This window comes from Phoxinus phoxinus, assembly GCF_949152265.1.
Source record: "Phoxinus phoxinus genome assembly, chromosome: 14".
NCBI lineage: Eukaryota > Metazoa > Chordata > Actinopteri > Cypriniformes > Leuciscidae > Phoxinus > Phoxinus phoxinus.
Window position 1 is genome coordinate 24,304,839 of NC_136889.1, and position 22,280 is coordinate 24,327,118.

The 22,280-nt window shown below is 39.0% G+C and overlaps 2 protein-coding genes across 2 annotated transcripts; one reads left to right on the forward strand and one right to left on the reverse strand.

Annotated features, from left to right (window-relative positions):
• Window positions 1-161: 161 nt before the first annotated feature.
• Window positions 162-4,913, reverse strand: cisd1 (CDGSH iron sulfur domain 1). Its single transcript, XM_079634510.1, has 3 exons — window positions 4,663-4,913; window positions 3,798-4,003; window positions 162-611 (listed from the first exon to the last, which is right to left on the reverse strand). Exons 1-3 carry the CDS (start codon window positions 4,688-4,690, stop codon window positions 522-524), a joined length of 324 nt encoding a protein of 107 aa, XP_079490636.1. The 5' UTR covers window positions 4,691-4,913; the 3' UTR covers window positions 162-521.
• A 437-nt stretch (window positions 4,914-5,350) lies between these two features.
• On the forward strand, window positions 5,351-21,797 carry polr1b (RNA polymerase I subunit B). Its single transcript, XM_079635326.1, has 15 exons — window positions 5,351-5,621; window positions 5,707-5,874; window positions 9,025-9,171; window positions 9,262-9,394; window positions 9,481-9,617; window positions 11,250-11,473; window positions 11,740-11,911; window positions 14,864-15,032; window positions 15,149-15,430; window positions 16,554-16,687; window positions 16,787-16,957; window positions 19,148-19,304; window positions 19,426-19,622; window positions 19,705-19,955; window positions 20,325-21,797. The coding sequence occupies exons 1-15, from the start codon at window positions 5,391-5,393 to the stop codon at window positions 21,205-21,207; spliced, it is 3,456 nt and encodes a 1,151-aa protein (XP_079491452.1). The 5' UTR covers window positions 5,351-5,390; the 3' UTR covers window positions 21,208-21,797.
• The last annotated feature ends 483 nt before the right edge of the window (window positions 21,798-22,280 follow it).

Below are 22,280 nucleotides of genomic sequence, written 5' to 3' on the forward strand. Positions count from 1 at the left end.
GTGTCACTTTAAATACATAAATGTCAGTGATCATTTAAGGTCACATCATGTGAAGTTCAACAGGCAACGCGCACACAAACAGAAAATGAGAAGGTGGCCATTTGGTTTCACATTTCACATTCATATGTATCTCTTAAAACAAACAAAGATTCAGTTCAAACTCAGACTAATGTGTTTTTATTCAAGTTTCAATCTGTAGTGCATCTAAGACCACATTTGACCAGTGTTCAATCGCATAAACATGTTTAGGAGATTTTGGCTAAGTCAGAAATCTGTACATCAGTCATCCCATAAAGTCTAAGTAGATAAAAAGAGAAAATAGATATGAAAATAGTATGTATTGCTTAACAACAACCCCAGAAAGCAGATCACTGGAACCGGTCAAGCATACATATGATTAAACACACAAACACGGGATAATATAATCACACATTTAATCCCAGCAGCCCCGACCACACATGTAAAGCGAAGACACATAATCTCTATCGCGGAGAATGGACTTTCATGAACAGTGGAATCGCTCAGGCCTCCTTGCGTTTTATGATCAGAGGACCAACGTTGTCTCCCGTTTCCAGATTGTGTTTCGCATGTGCGCCATCACAGTATGGAAACTGTAGAGAGAAAGAGATCAGAGAAAACAATTTCATTACAGATGAGTTGTGACAAGTTTGAAGTCACTGAATCTCACGGCTCATGTGACAAAGTGACCATCACCACTAGGCTTGTTGCGTTAGCCTGTTACCGGTCATAGTTCGAATAACCGGGGGGTCCGACCCCCCTAGATGAGACTTGGACCCTTCCAAAAGGGATGAAAATAACAGTTTGGTGGGTACTGATTTTTTTTCATCAAATATAATGTTAGCCTATCCAAAATTGTATGCATTTAAATGCAGTATTACCATCACATACTTACAATTCAGGAAATAATCTAATGAAATACGATTTTCAAACCCTCACTCCCCATTGGGCTGAACCATTTCTCTGGTACGTTCAGACTGTGTTCTTTGATATCACTTCACCAACTGTCAAAACGTAAGTACCGGGTAGGGGCGAAGGCGCTGGGGTGTCAGCGAAAAAATGTAAAGTGGCTGAATCAACTTTGCTTAACATGAGGGAATCTGCACTAATATTCAGGGAATTTTGCATATAGATGAGTGGTTCTCATGTGTGTAAGCCTAAATAAAGTGGAAAGTGACGTCACCAGTTGAAATAGCTGTACCCCCCCCCCCAAAGCTCACGGTATAATTCGAACACTGATACCGGTGTTACGCGGTGTTAGGCCGTACACCGATTACATTACTTGGCCACCGCGGCACCGTCTCTTGTTGTCTCTTGCCTTTCTTATAGAAATAAAAAAAACTTTTAGTTTAGTTGGACAACAGAAGCTACAATTGACCCTTCGCAGGGAGCTTGATTGACAGGTGATCTGACCAATCATACTTCGCCATCCGCCATTTTGTCCGACAAAGTACACGATTACAGCATATATTTTTTCTAGACCTGTAATGTTTATTGTAGAGTGGTTTGTGTCTGGTTTCTGCTGATCTATAGTTTATTAGTGTTTCTACTGTTTTCATGGTTTAAATTAAAACGTCTGATTCATTGAAATTAAATGTATAATGAAATGTTCGTCTGATTCATGAAATTAAATGTTCGTCTGATTCATGAAATGTATAATGAAATGTTTGTCTTGATTCTTGAAATGAAATGTTCGTCTGATTCATGAAATGAAATGTTCGTCTGATTCATGAAATGAAATGTTCGTCTAATTCATGAATTGTTCATCTGAGAAATTAAATGTATACATTTGGCACAATGTATGAAGGCCATAAAAATAAAATAATTTTTATTCCTGCATTTTATTTGTATGTTTGTTTACTATGGGTGTCATAAAGAACCTTTTCATAAATGGTTCTACAAAGAACCTAATAAAGTGACATGAAGAACTGTTATAGGTTCTTTAAAGAACCCTTGAGGAGGTTTGTTATGGCACTAAAGAAAAATAGGTTCTTCATGGAGCCTTTCAGTGAAAAGTTATTTGAGGAACCAATAAAGGTTCTTCTATGGCATCGCTGTGAAACCTCCTTTTTGGTTCTTCCTGTCACCTTTATTTTTAAGAGTGTAGAGCAGTGGTTCTCACCTCCAGTCCTCGGGAACCACTGCTCTGCACAATTTGTATGTCTCCCTTATTAAACACACCTGAATCACATCATCAGCTCGTTAGAAGAGACTCCATGAACTGAACTGAGTGTGTCAGATATGAGAGACATACAAAATGTGCAGAGCAGCGGGTCCTGAGGACTGGAGTTGAGAACCACTGAACTAGAGGGAAGAGATGATCGGATCACAAGCAGCTTTAACTGATGCTCTACAGCGATCTGTCACGACACATTAAAGAGCCACAAAATTATATTTATTGTTTAAATTTCTTTTTAAAAATTACCAAATTTGAAAGGTGACACTTTGTTTAATATCAAAAGTAACCGAAAAGTAACCTGGTCTGTCTGTCAGCGTGTTGGCAGTGTCCTCTCTGCTCCGCAATGTATTTTTCACTGTGTGAGAACATGGTGTGGCGTGAGAGTGGGGTATCTTGTCGGACATAGCGACAGTAACTAAGGGGGGCGGGTCTTTGCGAACGGTCAATTATAAACTAAAAGTGAGATAACCGATAAGACGATGGCAGAGGATTTAGTGCGCAACAGTACCTGAGCATCATTGACAAATCTCTTATCTTGTAAAATGTGCAATCATAACCGCTGTTCCCCATCAAAGTCCCTTTCAGGGTGCAGCCATTTTTACATTTTCATACAAGTGCAGCTCCTGTCTCTTTAAATGGTGAAACATCAAATTCTCCAAAGCTGTTCACCAAGCTTAATACAATTTCATCTGACAACAACTGTCTCATAAATGTTGTTTCTTATGCTCATATAACATAAAAAAGCTTATATTTCAGGCCTGACTGGCCAATGCGATGCTGCATCCGAAATCGAATACTTCCCTATATAGTACCTATGCGAAAAACGGTACGCCAAAATAGTAGTATGTCCGAATACATAGTATACTACTACTTCTGGCGAGATTCTGAAGTCACTTTACTGATTCTGGACACTTTACTATCCCATGAGAGAGGATTTGTGAATGGAGGTGAAGCGACTAGGGGTGTAACAACATATCGTGTCACAATATATCGCAATACAAAAATGCAACAATATGTATGGTGGATAGTGACAATATTCATTGTGTATAGTTCACCCAAAATAAAAATTACTGTGCAAGAAAAAAAAAATCAAGTTTTCAGTTTTAGTGTCAGTACTACATTAAACTACTATATATAATGTTGAATAGAATGTATAATAATGCAATAGGGGAATATTTGTGGGTCCTGATAATGCCAAATGTCTTCTGTTACCTGTAAAAAGAGGCCTAACAGTACTCAGATCATGACAGTTTGCAAGTGACCTGTTGCAGGTGGAGGGGAATGGCAGTTGGACCCACCCCCGCATAATCGAAATGGGAATGCTAACAGACAGGTTCAAGATAAACACCTCCTTGAATCAATCACACCCATATATACTGTACATATATGTACATAATAAACATTTCTCCCGATTTCATGAAAGTTGGTGTCAGGTGGCATCTGTAAGAGACATTTAATTTAAGTTTCCAGGAGGAACTTGTGTTGGAAAATGGGCAGAACATCAACACTCACCTTTCTGATTCTAGAGTTTCTCTATTTTGACAGTCAATGGTTCAAAGTTTGTCAGTTTGTCATTCGTTTTACTTCAGTTCTTTCTCACCTTTTTAGATCTCCAGCACCGACAGTACACGGCTTTGTCGCCCAGGTCCTCGATGTCAAACGCATGCACCACTTTGGGGTTGTCTTTTTGCAGATCAAGGTTCACTTTAGGCTTCACACATTTGGTTTTGTTGAAAAATGTTTGGTAGATGAGGATTCCCACTGCGGCAGCTCCAAACGTCACAGACACTGCAGTGATGATCTCAGCTAGAAGAGGACAGAATTAAGAGATCTTACCATACAGACGTTCAACTGGGATTAAATGCTTGCATAAAGAATGAACAAATTTTAAAATACTTACAAATAATATAATTAATACATTAATATTGCTACTTACATTAATCATATAAAATGTACTGTAGGCTATAACATTTCCCCCGCACCCCCCCACCCCACACAGATTCAACAAGCCTTTTAGTCCAATAAAACTATTAATAATGTTACTTAAACTTACATAAAATGACTACTAAAGATTGTGTTGTGCTGTGACTCCAATAACATCACAATGACAAATCTACTTGAAACATTACGTTGAATCTGTATTAAATGCTCATAGTAACCATATCCATGTTAGTCAAATTGAAACAATATTCAATTTATAGAAAGCAGATACGAACAGAGATATTTTATTAGATTCTCAACTACACAGCTAGCAAAAGCAAACACAGATAACGTTACATCCAGAGACGCTCATTTAAACAACTTCAGAAAGTGTTTGTGAATCACATCTTGAAAATGTACGTTTATTCCATTAGTATCTTTACTGCTAAATTCCGAACAAACAAGCACACACAGCATGAGCAAAATAGCACATTTCTACAACACTTCTGAACACCTTTATATAACATCTTCAATAGGATCTTTACCTTTATGGGAGGAGATTGACGCGCTCATGTTTAATTAGTACTGTTCGTATTATTTTATATTATTGTTTGCTCATAATTTAAAGATCTTCAATCGTCCTCAAGGCCAAGTGGAGAGTTCAATATGTTTAACTGAGCGCTGTATTTACGCAAAATGCGAGTTACTGCGCACAAGTGGGACTTTTACATTGACATCCCCTTCAGTTCGAGCATGTGTACGGTGAAGGGTGATCATTACACGCCAAAACGAGCCCTCAGTCCAAAACAAAAGTATCTGTGACTTTAATGTGTATTATGTATTACTTAGTGATTTAATTAAAGGAAATGATTTCAACTAATTTTCTATTACGTTTTCTTTTGTTTTCTATATAAAATAATGACAGTATTTTCATAGAATGAAAATTGATAGTTTCAAAAGCCAAGCTCTGAAAAGACAGAAAGCATAATTTATAATATCACATTTATGGTTAAACCATTTATTATAAAATACTCTTAATAACACATTACACATTATAAGGAAACAAAACACATTTGTTTGATGGTGTGTAACAGTTACTGCATTTGAAAGAGAAGGAGTTTTAAGGAATAAGTAATCCTAAATCATGGTCTAAATGTGGGAAAATAAATGAATGCAATCGTAAGAATTATTAGGTTCAGACGATTAAAATGGTATACAGGGAGAAATATATATGAGAAAGTACTCTTATTTTGAAGTTGTGTAGCAGGAAGTTATGCTCTCTACTGCCGACTGGGATCACGTTGACAAACACACGTGTGTGCGCAGCAATATGGATCTGTCCAAGTGGTGTAATCTAAAGTCCGAACCGAGTTTAAAGAATTTGACAGAGGCAGGGTTCGGTGTCCCGAAAGACAAACAGCACGTTCCCGTGCAGGAGCTGGTGAAGGCGCACATTGAGTCATTTGATCAGGCAGTTACTGATGGATTATGCCGGGTTGTGGAGGTGAGGTGCAGACACATGCTTCATGCATATATGCTCTATAGACATGCAAGTGCTGGCTATACAGGTAAAATATGTTTGTGTTTAGGCCATTCCTCCTTTGGAGTTCTTGTACAAGGGAAACAGGGTCAGTCTGTCTTTTGTGGAGGCCATCATTCAAACGCCAGCGGTTCCTAAAGGAGGAATCAGCCGAGATCTGCGGATGTTCCCTGCCGAGTGCAGAGGCAGGCGCTGTACATACAGGGGGAAGCTAGTGGTAAGCCTGAGGATTGATTGATTGAATATATATGAGTATATAAATATGGTGAATTGATTGTCATATTGGCATAACTGTGTGTGTGTGTGTGTGTGTGTGTGTGTGTGTGTGTGTGTGTGTGTGCTAAAATATATCGTGTCACATATCGCAATGCAACTAAGTTATGTATGTGTAGAGTATATACAAATTAGTTTTCATAGTTTTAGTGTGAGTAAGTTACTACATTAAACTACTATATAATGTTGAATATAATGTAATGCAATAGGGGAATATTTAAAAAAGTGGCCTACGTTATTTTAAATGTATCTAGTCAGTGACAGAGAGCATATTCGTCTAAAATAATTCTGTATTTTCAGCTTCAGAATCATGAATATTTTTATTCTGGTGTCACCATTGTCCTGTGCATTTTGTTACCAGCATCAAGTCCAAACCTATTAATTTACACCCACAATGTAATATCAAATATAGAATTTTAATGAACGGTACATTTTTTGTTAACCTTTTATCATATGCCTTGAAGTATCGCAATACTATCATTCAGTATGGTCAGTATCTTGATACCGGTATGTATTGAATCGTGACATGAAGGTATTGATACACCCCTAATATTTATCGTTTATATATATATATATATATATATATATATATATATATTAGGGCTGTCAAACGATTAAAATATTTAATCGCGATTAATCGCATTAATGTCATAGTTAACTCGCGATTAATCGCACATTTTTATCTATTCTAAATGTCTCTTGATTTCTTTTTGTTCCATTATTTTTTCTCATTTTAATGCTCTTATCAACATGGAAAAGTGGATCGGCTTGCTTTGTGCAAATGTTTTTTATTGAAAACTGCATTGGCATATACTGTGTTCAATTTCACACTAACATTATCACTTGGAGCAAATAATCTCTCACACAATGTAACATTGTCCATTAATAAAAGGGTGAAAGAAATACTGACGAGGTAACGTTACTGATGTTGACGAGTGGCCGTAGAGACGCATAAGCTGTGTGTGTGCTTGACCATCAAGTGGTTTTTCCGACTGGATGTGCTGCGATGATTGCTCCGTTCACAACGACACAACACACAGATAACTTTGGTCTTGTCAACTAAACCATTTGGCATCTTTTTAAAAGTAAACTTTCCATTCAGAATCTTATTGGCATCTATTTCGGCGTCTCGCGCTCATCATTCATCCACTCAAAACGTAACGTTAAAGGGGGTCGCACACCGGACGAGAAGCGCAGCGCCGCGTATTTAAAATTCGAACACATTATTGTCTATGAGTGTACACACACCGGCGGCGCCATTCTGCGTTTTTATTGCTGGCCATAAACTGAGAAAGTGCGTGTCCGATGTGCGAAACGAGTTGTCCTAGACGCGGCTCGGCGCTCCGCTTCTAAAAAATTTTACAAAGTTTGCTAGGCGTTAATCTCGCGATAAAAAAATTGACGCCGTTAACATGGGATTGCGTTATATATAAATATATATATATATAAGAGAAGTGTTAAATTTTTTGTCTTGGCCCCTTTTTTTTTTACCAAGTTTTTTTTTCCTCTCCATTCATTACTGTAACACCCAAGATCCCAGACAGCTACATATTGTCGATCCACATCTGTTACGTGTGAAATCCATGTGTACCACCTGTTGCTGTCTGGGATGTGAAGTTGAGGGACACAAGTTTTTCTTAAAATATAACAAATCTAAATCTGCATACAATAATATGCAGATTTCTTATAAACTCGATTAAATATGCATAAAAAAACTAATATTTTTCACCCTACTGAATAAATAGTTTTTTAAAGTTTATTTTCACTTTTTCAAATTAGAGGAACCATTTGCCACCGCAATTAAAGAAGCAACCCTCTACAATGCAAGTTAATATGCGCATATGTGACTAAATTGTCATGCTACTAGGCGTCTAAATAATGTCTATCATTAGTGTTTGATTTAGACGCTAAGTGCGGTATAAGTTTAGCACGTGTATTTTCACTCACCTTGAACACTGACTGAGTGCTTGAGAATTTTGCTCTCAGTCAATTGTACTATTTCAATTCAACTCAGTGGATACGCAGAGTGTTTGACGTAGCAATAAACTCTGGTGTGAGTGCGCAACGCTTGCTGTCACTTAGCTGTTTCTCTCACATGCGTGCGCACGAGAGAGTACAGTATGTGGTTTCGACATTTGGGTCATTATTCAAGCCTCTATGCACACCTTGGCAATATCACCATTGTCTAGTAAATTTTATATATATATATATATATATATATATATATATATATATATATATATATGGATCATTCCACCAAAACAGCTTATCTTTGTTAAAGGGCACATATTTTTACATTAAGATACATTCATATTTAATTTGTTCCGAAAGTACTTATTTTACATCAGTCAATCAATATTTTTTTTTAATTATAGAACTTAAGTTATTAGAACCAAGGTCTGGTAACCATTATGAATGCATATTTGTCATTTTAACAGAACTTAGGCCAGGGTGTGGTGCTTGAGACATTGTTGGTCAGTGTTTCTGTTAGAAAAAACCCCAACAATAATACTGATAAGAGAATACTACTGCTACTAATTCGACTACTAATAACAGTATAAAACGCATAAGGATTGATGAGTTGCTGGGTTAATGAATATTAATCACATTATCATTCACCCTCATTTGCTGAAATCTGAACGGGGACAGTAATAGGCGAGCGCTAGCCAATGAGATGGACGTTTGCGCATTAGTTCCGCCCACTACAAGAGAAACAGACAGTGGATTCTGCTTGTTCTCAAAGGCTGAATAATTCAAATAAACTTGAAGTGAAATTTTGACAGGAAAATACAACAGAGAATGTAATTTACATGTAGTGCGTCACTTTTACGTGGTAATCATAGTAACTAAATCCATGTCATGATGGGGTTTGGCATCACAACGGCTTTGCTTCCAGGTGGACCGTTAAATCCTGGAAATCCTGTAGAATTCAACCAATCAGATGAAGACTTTGAAGCTCCTGAAGTGTTTCCCATTTTGTGTGCCTTACACATCAGACGTTCAACTAGTTAGGTCACTGCTCTTGATATCCAGTCTGGGTCCTGGAGCCAAGCCAGTTGACGACCACTGATGTCAGTGTTTTGTGTTTTCACAGGCTGACGTGAGCTGGTCTATTGATGGCGTTCCCAAAGGAATCATCAAACAGTCTATGGGACAGGTGCCGATCATGGTCAAATCGAAACTCTGCAACCTTCATGGTCTGTCACCCAAAGAACTCATCGAGCATCACGAAGAAGCTGAGGTATAAATCACACGTCACAGAACTGCATGTAACGCCACCATCATACTGTCTTTTGGATAAAATAACACTTAAGTCTTGTTGTACCGGTAGGAAATGGGTGGTTATTTTGTGGTGAATGGCATAGAGAAGGTGATTCGTCTTCTGATCATGCCGAGGAGGAACTATCCCATCGCTATATCAAGAACAAAGTTTAAGAGCAGAGGACAGGGCTACACTCAGTACGGTGAGTGCTCTCTTCTTTTCCAGAATGAATAATTGAAATAGGATTTATTAAATACACTGATTGACTTTGGTATTAACTGTGTGCAGGTATTTCAATGCACTGTGTAAAGGACGAACACACAGCCATTAATATGAATCTACACTACCTGGAAAATGGAACAGTGATGGTGAATTTCATTTACCAGAAAGAGCTGTTCTTTCTTCCCTTAGGCTTTGCTCTGAAGGTAAAATAACATTTTAATTTTTTTATAAACTGTCCAAATCATCACAAAGGTGTTTCTTTTGTGATAATGACCAGTTGACACTTCCCTACTTATTACCATGTTTATTTTAGTATTAAATGACCTGATTTCACAGACAGGGCTTGGATTAAGCCAGGATAAGGCCTTAGGTAAATTAGTGCATTAAAGGAGAACTCCGGTCAATTTTAACATTGAGCTCAATTTTTAGTAAATTTGGAGAGCTGTCAATACAGAGAACAACGACAAAAATTGGTGTTGCCTACACCGTGTTATCCTCTTTTTAAAATTTGCACCCTATTGACTTGAATGGGGTTTAATTTTAAACCTGCTTTTATTTCTCTTATCATCCTTGATGTGTCATACAAGTGCCCAGCCATGTTGAGTGATTCCTTCAGAGTGAACACGAGTGAATCTGACTGCAGTAGATGTGAAAGATATTAATACAAATTATGTTATATCAGCCAGCGCAAATACCTGTATTTAGTTCCTGTTTTCGGTCGGAGTCCAAAGTAGTCGATTGTCGAGTTCGCGCGCGTGATCATAGGTAACTAAACCTATGCGCGTGAACTCGACAATCGACTACTTTGGACTTCGACCGAAAACAGGAAGTAAATACAGGTATTTGCGCTGGCTGATAAAACATCATTTTTATTCATATCTTTCACATCTACTGCAGTCAGATTCACTCGTGTTCACTCTGAAGGAATCACTCAACATGGCTGGGCACTTGTATGGCACATCAAGGATGATAAGAGAAATAAAAGCAGGTTTAAAATTAAACCCCATTCAAGTCAATAGGGTGCAAATTTTAAAAAGAGGATAACACGGTGTAGGGAACACCAATTTTTGTCGTTGTTCTCTGTATTGACAGCACTCCAAATTTACTAAAAATTGAGCTCAATGTTAAAATTGACCGGAGTTCTCCTTTAAGTAGCTTTTATAAACGTGCCTTAAAAAAACATTACTGGTGTGTCTCTTGAGACAAAACAATGGCCCTGATACATTTTAAGATGCGTCAATGAGGCCTTGAATATTTTGCAGGTGGGAAATTCACACAAAAATGTATAAATTAGCTTGTTGGTTGAATACACAAATTAATCCACACATATTATTGGATTAAGTAATTTTCTGCCTTCTGTTCTCGTTTACTTGTCTTTTTTGTAAATTATATTCAAGGTTTAAATCAAGCTTTCTTGTGCTGTGTGTAAACCCATACACATCAAAATTACTCCATTGTAAAAACACAAAACCAAAGTGAGCATACATTTAGGTGAGGTAAATGTAACTACCCCCTCAAATGTACCGATCTTCTGTTGGTTGCGTCTACTCTTTGTAATACAAATTTGCAGTTCACAACTTGAACTTTGAAACGCTGCCTGCTTATTACCATAGCTTGTGTTTCTGGTCTTCATATTTGTATGTATAAATGTCAGTCACTGGACCAAAAAGTATAGTGGTTCTGCCGCTTAACAAAGTTTAGAAGTCATTATACAAACATATTTGACCAGCTCGACTGATCAATCAGAATCAGATTTATAATATTTAGGTACTGGTGCAGGTGCATAATCACTTTTGAATTTAATGTTTCAAATGCTTTTCCTTTAACCCCAAAAGGCTCTAGTGGATTTCTCAGATTACCAGATCTACCAGGAGCTGATTAAAGGTCGAGAGGAGAACTCTTTCTTTAAGAGCTGTATTTCAGAAATTCTGCGTATGGTCATGGACCAGGGCTGCACAACTAAATCCAAGGTGCTCAGTTACCTGGGCGAGCGTTTCCGGGTCAAACTCGACCTCCCAGAGTGGTTCACTCACGAGCAGTGTGCTCAGTTCCTGTTAGAGTAAGTCCTAGGTGTTACAGAACCTTTTTTCTTTTTTTTTGCCATTTTGTTGATGTTTATGGGTTGGGTGATTGTTAAATAATATTTTTGACTTTAATAATATCAGTTAATTTAGATATTGCCATTTTTTTTTTTTATGTGAGATCTGTTGGAAGTAGAGCTGCGTGATATGGCAAAACATAATAATTGAATTTCAATATTTATACACGTCATCAACAAATTCCATCAAATGTGGCATTTTTACAGTGTTATTCTTCTGTTTGCAGTGAATGTATGTGTATTCACCTAAAGTCAAATGTGGAGAAGTTCTACGTGTTGTGCATGATGACACGGAAGCTCTTCAGCTTTGCCAATCAAGAGTGTATGGAGGAGAACCCTGACAGTCTGATGTTTCAGGAAGTTCTCACACCAGGCCAGCTCTACCTCATGTTCATGAAAGTAAGATCACCTTTATCATCTGTTCACGTGTCTTTCTTGCACACTCATGTCAATGCTAGGGATGTTAACCGATGACCGTTTGACCGATGGTTGACCCCATCAACGTTAACCGATCAAAGTTGTTGGTAGTCGGTTAAAAAAAAGAAAAGTGATCTCTAAATTAGTCTATTATAGACAGTGGACTAAACGCTACTACAGTTAGCCGTCTCATTCCAAGATCTTTTTGTGTGAAGTGAACAAATCCCTCTCACTCAATTTTTCATAACTCGCCCGTTTGTACTTAATAAACCAATAAAAACTGTAGACCTTATGCTTCGGACTCTGGGTCCGTATGAATTAACTCAAATGATCCATAGGGAATTTTAATAACCAATCATGAATATGATTAATATTTTGCATATTACAGTTACATTAAATTATCGAAATTGAAAATGTATAGATTATATGAACATATGAATAATCGCTCACAACGTCTTATAATTCCTCATTCATATATCAATAATCTTATTTAATTTCGATTATGAGATAACCTTTAAGGGAAATTCATGTAATGATCAAATAGGTGTTTGTCCTGCAAGAACCATCAAAGATCAATCCATCAATCTCTCAGTAAAGCCATCTCCTTATAAACTCCCAGAAACATTAACTTCCGGCCGGGAACATTAATTTTCCTGTGTTTATAAAATTAAAACTAGTAAATAATAAGAGCTCTGGCAGCTCTTGGATCTTTAGATCTCATTGACTCGTTTCACAAGCATTTTCACGGAAACAGTTGAATATATTGTTTTAATAAATGCACAACTACAGAATATAAGTACTACACATACTGATTAAATGTTTGTACATATCTTACATGTGAACAAACAAGACAACGAATTACAGATGAGAGAGAGAAGGTGAGAGAGATAAAGTTCTGAGGGGGTTGGTGCTATTTAGAGCAGAAACGCACACCTCGCACGCGCGGGGAGCGCTTTGCGGAGGTTTTGGTCGTGCGAAAGAGAGAATAAGAGAGAGAGCGAATGAGATCGAGGGCAGGGGTGCGCGCTCGATTTGAATGCGGAACAGAGAGAGAGGGAGCGAGAGAGATAGAGAGAGAATGTGAGAGCGAGGTCAGGGGCGCGCGCTCGATTTGAGTGCGGGAGAGAGAGAGGGGGAGAGAGAATGGTCACGAGTGACTATAACAACAACATCACAGAAACCTTGAGAGCCATCAAAGTGCATCGAACCTTAAAACATTAAAACTCGTTAGAGTGGATACTTGCAAAAGTTCTTTGTGTGAGTCTGAGAGGAGCGCGCGTTCTCGTGCTGAGGCGCGTTCTCTCGTGGAGGCTCGGACAGGGTGCGTGCTCTCGGGTTGAGGCGCGTTCTCTCGTGAAGCCTCGGAGCAGGGCGCGTGCTCGTTGCCAGAGCACGTTTTTTCCGCAGGAGCTTTGAAGAAGGCCTCTTTTGGAAGTGATATGTTACTGAAGGAATTCAGGCTTCGTTCGTTTGACTCGTAGGTGGAAGCGAACAAAGTGGAATTTGAAAATTAAACAAAAGACTGAGATAAAGAAATAAAAGTAATAATCATACCATTACAGTCTATTATCGAGATTCAACTCCGTTAGATTTAGAGAATTACAGAGACATCAAACACTTCCGATTTAGATTATAGGGATACAGAGTTACATAAAATATACAGATTAGAAGCCTTTAGAGTTTGATTAGTACACATTAAAACTTACATTAAATCCCAAAACCTGTCATGACATATAAATGGCAACACAGAATGCATTTGGTAATGTTTTAAATATGATTCGTTTGAAGAAAAGTCTCTTGTGTGTGTGTGTGTTCCTCTCTGGAGACGTTGGGTGTCATATTACGTGTGTGTGTAACTTGCTGTGAGGAATGTTGGAAAGAGACAGCTCTCTTGTCTGTTCAGACAACGAATGAAGTGTATTAGAGAATCACGATTCATTAATTTGAAAAGCAGCTGTCAATGTTGCTACAAAACATTCGGCGCGAGGTCACAGCGTTTGGGTTCGCGCGCTCACAAGGTTTGCAGAAAGTAAAGGCTACAGGCTAACACACTCGAGGTTAGAGCCAGGGCAGACGACAGGAGGAAGCGTGCAGAAAATAGTAGTGTGTGGGACCATTTCACCAAACAGAATGACACGGATGTAACGTAAGTTGCAACTTGTGTGATACAGTGCTTAAATATGAAAATACATTACAAATACATTTCAGTGGTAACAGATAAGGTGATGATGATCATCATCTTTCTTTATTATTGTTAGCACTAACGTTACCTCAAACTAAAGCGGCGTCTCTTCGGTTTGGAGCTGTCATTTTCTTAAATGAGCCGTGGCAATGTTTCAAATGAGCTTCTAACGCTAGACAAACACCTTTATTTTCAACGTGATCACCTTGTACCCAAACCATTTAGAAACTAAGGAGCCATTTGTCCTCCGATTACATACAAGCTCCTCTGCGCCGCGTTTGCGGGACTCATGTTTCGCGCTGTTGGGGATTTTAAAAAAGTGACGTGAGTGGAAGGGCGGCGCCGTGTGTGTGTGTGTGTGTGTGTGAGCGGGAGGCAGAGCGGCGGAGAGATGCGACAGAGTTGCGAAATTGCAGGCGCGGCTCGAAATGGCTGTTATTTCAAATAGCGTAGCATATTTTAAACTAATCGGTTAACCGGTTTCAACCGGCTAATGAGGCTCGGTGGTCGGTCAAGAATTGTTTTAGTTTTCGCCATCCCTGGTCAATGCTCCTTTCATAAACGCTACCATTCAAATGTTTGGGGTTGAAATCAGTCTAATACACATTCTATTGCTTTCTGTCATCTGGTGTGAAATTGGCCTTAACTGAATAAAAGCCAAAAGACTACCACAGTGTGTATAGCTGCAAGTGCAACCTGCAGTACATTACAAAAAAAAAAAACTTCCTAACACTGTTCTGAATGTTCCTTAGGAGAAAATGGCAGGCTGGCTGGTGTCGTTTAAAAGGGTCTTGGAAAAGAAAAGTGAAAGACTGGGAGAGCTGACCACAAATAGTTTAACCAAAGTCTTCAACATGGCTACAGATCTCACTAGTGCCTTTGAGTATATGTTAGCCACAGGAAACCTCCAGTCCAAGACAGGTATGAAACTGGTATTGTAACTTGCCACATTACTACAGATTGAAGTCACAGAACTGATGTGCGGTCACAGGCTTTCCATGTGCATCAATAGATACCATTTGTCTTTTTAACCCCAGGTCTGGGCATGCTGCAGAACACCGGACTGTGTGTCGTGGCGGATAAGCTGAACTACATCCGTTACCTGTCTCATTTTCGCTGTGTGCACAGAGGAGCCGCCTTCGCTAAGATGAGGACCACAAGTGTGCGGAAGCTGCTGCCAGAGTCTTGGGGTTTCCTGTGTCCGGTACACACTCCTGACGGAGAACCGTGCGGCCTCATGAACCACCTGACGGCTCAATGTGAGATTGTGGCAGAGGTGCATCCCACAACCACCCTGCCTGCCCTGCTCTGCTCTCTGGGTAAATAACATCTGATCATTGTCAAACAAGTTGGCTCTAGCAAAATGCCTATAATTAGGGATGGCCGGCTGCATGGTTAGTCGAAATAAAACCAAAATCTCAATATAGTTGGTGCAATTACCAATTTGCAAAGACTGTGATTTAATTAAATAAATAAATGCGCTGCATGTTTCAGAGTGAGGCGTGGCACTGCTTTTACAAGCGTGCAGCTTATAATCCAGTATTTTCAGTGTCTCAGAGTGGCCCTGTTCACAGTAAATGCAGCTCTGCACAAAATTATCTCTGCATCTGCTCTGAGATTTGGTCATGCATAACATGCAATTTGGAACACAACATGTACCAACCTTCACAAAGAACTTCTAAACTTCTAAAAAGAGAAGTTTTAGTGTCTCCCTGCACTTAAAAAAAAAGCACTGGTTTAAAGTCTGAACATAAATGAATTAAGACCATAATCATTGTATTGTAATTTTAGTTACAATACAGTACTACAAAATAAAATGATGCTTACATTTTTTTTTTATAGTAAATTATTTCTTATTTTGTCTATTTTTATTTAGATAGTTGGATAAGAATCATTGTAAAAAAAAAAAGATATATATATATAACATATATTTGTGTGTAATTATTTAACATCCACAGCAAACCTGGAGCTTAAAAAAAGTATTTGAATTGCAATTTTTAAACTATTACATCGTTTTCCCCAATTCATGCAGCCCTACCTATATCTTGCGAAGACTTCAGATGACGCAAACTCTGAATCAACATGTACCAATGCTACATTTCTCTAAATGTCATAATCATTTGTTAATAAACAAGTATTCATTTCTTCAATGAGCTCATTGTTTCTGCCTTAAATTATTACATTGTTTAAATTAATAAATTTTTAGCTAACTGTGATTTTATATACCGGTATGTACATTTCTGAAATGCATAACTTAGACCGTTACCTCTGATAACAGATTACTCTAAATGGTAATGTGGACTAATGCATTTTCTTTGAAGCTGCTTTGAAACGATGTGTATTGTGAAAAGCGCTATACAAATAAATGTGAAGTGAAGTGAATTTCCAATTAAATGGGATATTGATTGTCTATTCTCTTAAAACTATTTTATCTATCACCAGGTGTGACTGCTGTAGACGGTAGCCCCAGTCAGCCTTATTCAGACTGTTATCCTGTCATACTGGACGGGGCCATGATTGGCTGGGTGGAAAAAGAAGTGGCGCCCTCAGTCGTCGAATCTCTCCGCAGATTTAAGGTGGGAAATTATTTAGTTTCTTAATGTAGTTTTCTTATCCTTGATCAAGTTATGCTGCGGGTTTTATCATATAGATTTGAACATTTGTGTCATCTGCAGGTGCTGAGAGAGAAAAAAGTGCCACCCTGGACTGAGATTATTCTGGTTCCTCAGACGGGTAAAGCCAGTTTGTACCCAGGCCTCCATCTGTTCACCACACCCTGTCGCATGGTGCGGCCCGTCCGAAACCTTGGCCTGGGCAAACAGGAGCTTATTGGCACCTTTGAACAGGTTAGAAAGTTGTTTTAGAAAAGTTGTTGAAACTCAAGTACCACTGATAATCAGTGGAAACCTATTTGGTTGGTTTGACAACCTGCAGAAGTCCTATATACTTCCTTTGAACATTTCTGATTGTTTTGTTTTTTTACTTGGCATATACCTTCACTCTGTTCTGATTTAGCATGATCCCAAATACATAAAAAATGGTGCTTGAATGTTTAAATTGACAAGGCTTAAAAACGTGCAAATGATAAACTTTCATGATGATGAAGCACCTCCCCAATCGGGACAGTGACCGACTGTCAACCCTTGGCCATCGGGCAGTCCTTAAAGTGTCTATGTCAGGTTAAATTTTTAATTTTGATTAACACAAAATAGTGAGGGGAAATACACGTTTGACAAGTTGATGTATTGTTTTGTATGTTTTTCGATTCCTAAAGGCAGAATATAAGATGAAAAAGTTCGTTATTTTCAGTCCTCCCTTAAAACTGCTCCTCATTCCAAACGAATCGTTTGACGTCATAACAGGGAGACGTCTCCCCAGCTCGCTGAGCTGTGTTGATAATTGCACGAGTGATAGAGCGAGAGAATTAGTGATTAGGACATTTATTTAGTTATTTAGTTAGTTATTTAAGTTAGGTCGTTAGTATACGCAGGCGTATTTTCACGATGGTGAATTACTGCGTTTGTGCTGGGTGCAAAAACACCGTTAAAACCGGTCACAGAGTCCACTGTGTTCTGTGCCTGGGTCAACTTTATTCGGAGCAAACGCGCCGACTTCAGTGCTGCTTCCGTATCCAAGACTTCGGTCATTTGCAGCGCCCATTTCACTGAGAAGGACTACGCGGTTGGAGATCTCATGAGTTATAAAATGGGATTTAGGTGCCTACGGTGTATGCTACTGTAGTAGAAGCACGTCGATCGCGCCCCTCTCTCTCCCTCTCTCTCTCTCACACACACACACACACACACACACACCAACCAACCAACATATTCCAGCATTGCAATATTGACATCGATCGCAGCCTGTTCATTATAGCCACGGAGCTTCAGAGCTAAGGCGGAGCTACAGATTAGGTGTCCCTAAATAACCCGCGTATCTAACAGTAGTTCCGCATTAATTAATTTGCACGCGAGTTAATTTTTTTTTATTTTATATACTGTGTATTCTCCGTGTATATTCATGCACTGAACCGTGACACCCGTACCGTTTCGGTTCAATACGAATACATACCGTTACGCCTATACTTACCAGACACCTGACCAACTATCCACTGGTTCTTCTTCACACCAGATATTTGTTTCTTCGATATGAATTATTTACATTTCTGTTTGGCTCCTCATCAGTCTCCCGCCTGGGAGGCTCAAAATTGTATGGCTGTGGGCCATCGTATAGGTTTGAGGGGGATTTTGCATCTCCTCAGACTCAAAACTCTCCATACTTGAATAGAACTTTGTTGGCACGTCTCCCTTGTATGACGTCACAGCTCAGCTGCGTTTTAAAAATATGATCTTGACAGAAATGGCTATAAAGCTTATTGTAGGGCAGTTACAGTAATAATTTTAATGATAATTACATTTTCACTCAGACATCTAAACCTTATTTAATATATCTAAAAAAAAAATTTAACCTGACATACACACTTTAATATCGAGACCTGCATTTAGATCTAGCGTGTCAGTTGTTCACGTGTAAGCCTCTTTCTTTCTCTCACAGTAAGTGTGAGGGAAAGCGACAGAGGGGGCTCTCAACCGAGCAAAGTAAAGCTCAGCAGGCAATGAAATAATATCTGAGCTAAACTTATTTTTTTGCCTCTAACTCAAACACAGATGACTGAAATCGTGCAATTCACTAGCCATTGGCTAATTAAAGACAATTTTTTGTCATCTATCATGAAATTTGGTCGCCTATGCAAGTGATTTACTCGCATTGTGTAAAGGGTTGTAGTTCTTTCCCTCACTAAAGCAGTTAAGTACACTGTCTTTCACCTTTTCCCAATTTTGAATGATTTTTTTTTTTGCTTCAAATCAACGTTTTTAATGTTGTGATTTTCCCCGTAGCTGGATGGTTTGTTTTTTCGCTGATAACTATAACAAAGACTCTTTTAAAATCCCCATGGGAAAAATACTTCTGGAACCAAAGGCACAAAAAAAGAAAAGAAAAGTGGGCTGGCAGTGTTCATCACTCATTTCTGTTTCCAGGCGTACCTGAATGTGGGCATCTTTGAGGAAGAGTTAGAGGAGGGAGTGACCACACATCAAGAGCTGTTTCCTCACAGCATGTTGAGCGTGGTTGCAGAATTCATCCCTTACTCTGATCACAACCAGAGCCCCAGAAACATGTACCAGTGCCAGATGAGTAAGACTTCCTCACTTCCTTTGTGTTTTTGATGGATTATATCTAAATAACTACATGTCTACAAATATCATAAAACAAATGAACTATGAGCTGCAACTTACTTGACATCATCCTGTCTTAGGTAAACAGACCATGGGCTTCCCACTGCATGCGTACCGGGAACGATCCGACAATAAACTGTACCGTCTGCAGACCCCCCAGAGTCCTCTGGTCAGACCCGCGATGTACGACCACTACAACATGGACAATTACCCTATTGGCACAAACGCAGTAGTGGCTGTCATTTCTTACTCTGGCTACGATATGGAAGATGCTATGGTAAGCATAGTTTCCCATTCGTACATTCCGAAACGTTCTTCTGCATTTGTTAATATTGTTCATCCTTTTTAACTTTCTCCAGATCGTCAATAAGTCCTCATGGGAGCGTGGCTTTGCTCATGGTTTTGTTTATAAGACTGATGTCATAGATCTGAACAAAAAGGTCAAAGGTGAAGACAGCATTGTGTTTGGGGTAAAGTCAGGTGACACTGAAGTACTGGGCAAACTGGATGAAGATGGATTGCCATTTATTGGCTCCGTGCTGAAGTATGGAGACCCTTACTACAGCTACATCAATCTCAATACCGGCCAGAGTCGTGTGATCTTTTTCAAGTAAGACATCACTTTAGTTACTTGCTTTAGTCAAAAAATGCCCTTTTAATGGAGTTTTAATTTAAAGACAAACTTATGTGATGTGTTTGTATTATAATGTTTAGTGCAGATGTAAAGACTCCTGCAGATTTGTTTTCTCTCTTTTTTCTTTCTTTTTTTTTTTGGTCGTAGAATAAATTGTGAGAATATCTTGATCTTGTGTTTACCACTGACCTTATTTCAGGCATTTAATCAAAAACCAATTAAAAAACCCATTGACTTAAGGACAATAGAACCTGAAGTACTCAAATATTAACCTCATTTCTGGGTTTTGGCCTACAAAAAATACATCCCTGCAGCATTGATTTCTGAACACCTATTTCTCCTCAGGTACCAGGAGAGCAGCATAGTGGACAATATCAAGGTGTGCAGCAATGACACCGGCACTGGCCGTTTCAAGTACGTGTGCATCACAAACCGCATTCCCAGGAACCCCACCATTGGTGACAAGTTCGCCAGCAGACACGGTCAGAAAGGAATCCTGAGCCGCCTGTGGCCCACGGAGGACATGCCCTTCACCGAGAGCGGCATGAGCCCGGACATCCTGTTCAACCCTCATGGCTTCCCCTCCAGAATGACCATCGGGATGCTTATCGAGAGCATGGCTGGAAAATCTGCGTCCCTCCACGGCCTGTCTCACGACGCCACACCCTTCAAGTTCTCAGAGGAAAGCTCTGCGTTGGAGCACTTTGGCGAGATGCTGAAAGCCGCGGGATACAACTTCTACGGAACAGAGCGGCTCTACTCCGGCATCAGCGGCTTGGAGCTCGAGGCAGACATCTTCATCGGGGTGGTTTACTACCAGCGCTTGCGTCATATGGTCTCTGACAAGTTCCAGGTGAGAACTACGGGAGCGAGAGATAAAGTGACCAATCAGCCGCTGGGAGGGAGGAACGTGCAGGGAGGAATCCGGTTCGGAGAGATGGAACGGGATGCTTTGCTGGCTCACGGGACGTCGTTTCTGCTTCACGACCGGCTGTTTAACTGCTCAGATCGCTCCGTGGCGCAAGTTTGCATAGATTGCGGCAGCCTGCTGTCGCCGCTTCTGGAAAAACCGCCTCCTCATTGGTCATCTACACGGCATCGGAAAACTTTCTGCTTGTTGTGCAATAAGAGCGAATCTATTGAGACTCTATCCGTTCCTTATGTGTTCAGATACTTCATAGCAGAGCTTGCAGCAATGAACATTAAAGTCAAATTAGAAGTCAAGTAAAATTGTTGGACTGTATTCAGTTTCTTTGCATACGTGGAAAATAAAGTGCCTGACAGTATAATGTGAAGAAAAAAGGTAACATGCTTTATTCGCTTGAGTGTTTGTCTCATTTGTATAATGAAATACCTCTGTATCAGTGGTCATCAACAATATTTCCGTTCCATCAATAGTAATTAGCACCAATGTGGACTGTTTTCATATCAATAGCAATTAGCACTTATGTGGATTATATTAATTTTCAATCAAGGTCATACATATGAATTGGTCATTTGGTTCTAAACATTTTTTTGTACTTTTGAGGAAGCACCAACCCACCCTCATTAATTGTTCATAATTACTTATAATTTTATTTAGTAACATTTTAATTATTTCATTAAAGTACCATTTATTAAAATGAATGTCTCTGAATAATTACACTGTACAAGTACCATTTAAGTACTGCAAGCTTTACTTACCTTATTGGTTTGAAACTGATTCTGTCTCTCCAATTCACTGGGGCTCATTAAAAAAAAAATCACAACAGAGTAATTTGTTAGTAAAGCAGACTAAACTACATTCTGTTGCAGTTGAGGTACGCAGTTGTGATATATAACACATCCTTACTTCAGGATCAAGAATTTCTATCTAATCCATGTTATATCCAAAGTTAGTTACCGTGCAGTGGTCTGAAAGAAAAAGAAATAATATATCAACATTATCAATAAATGGGATACAAGGGAAACAGCAGGTGATATGAGCAGATAATGAATGCATGAATAGGATTTGTGGCGAGCTGAAAAGAACGTAGTCTTTGGCACTGTCATTCCTCAATCGCCATATATCACACGTTGACCTGTTTTATAAAAATCAATAAACAACTTGGAAGAGGCTAAATCAATGAGATAGTTGAGACTAAAATGTAATGTGTTTAATGCACAGCATTGAAGTAATTAAATAGTCAACTTAGTATCATACGAACAAGCAGTTGATAGAACACACTATCTTATTCATTAGAGGCATATACTGAGATAAAAGCGCATTTAATACTTGACCATGTACCGAGGACACAAGTACTGCGACCATCTGCATCACTC

What these genes read in the sequence shown, in the direction of transcription:
- cisd1 (XM_079634510.1), bottom strand. Translation starts at nt 4,690, where the DNA reads ATGAGCGCGTCAATCTCCTCCCATAAAG. An exon ending in GTCAATCTCCTCCCATAAAG is followed by an intron (nt 4,004 to 4,662) that starts GTAAAGATCCTA and finishes GTCCTCTTCTAG; the next exon opens with CTGAGATCATCACTGCAGTG. An exon ending in GGTGCTGGAGATCTAAAAAG is followed by an intron (nt 612 to 3,797) that starts GTGAGAAAGAAC and finishes TTCTCTCTACAG; the next exon opens with TTTCCATACTGTGATGGCGC.
- polr1b (XM_079635326.1), top strand. Translation starts at nt 5,391, where the DNA reads ATGCTCTCTACTGCCGACTGGGATCACGTTGACAAACACACGTGTGTG. An exon ending in GATTATGCCGGGTTGTGGAG is followed by an intron (nt 5,622 to 5,706) that starts GTGAGGTGCAGA and finishes GTTTGTGTTTAG; the next exon opens with GCCATTCCTCCTTTGGAGTT. An exon ending in AGTCGTGTGATCTTTTTCAA is followed by an intron (nt 19,956 to 20,324) that starts GTAAGACATCAC and finishes ATTTCTCCTCAG; the next exon opens with GTACCAGGAGAGCAGCATAG.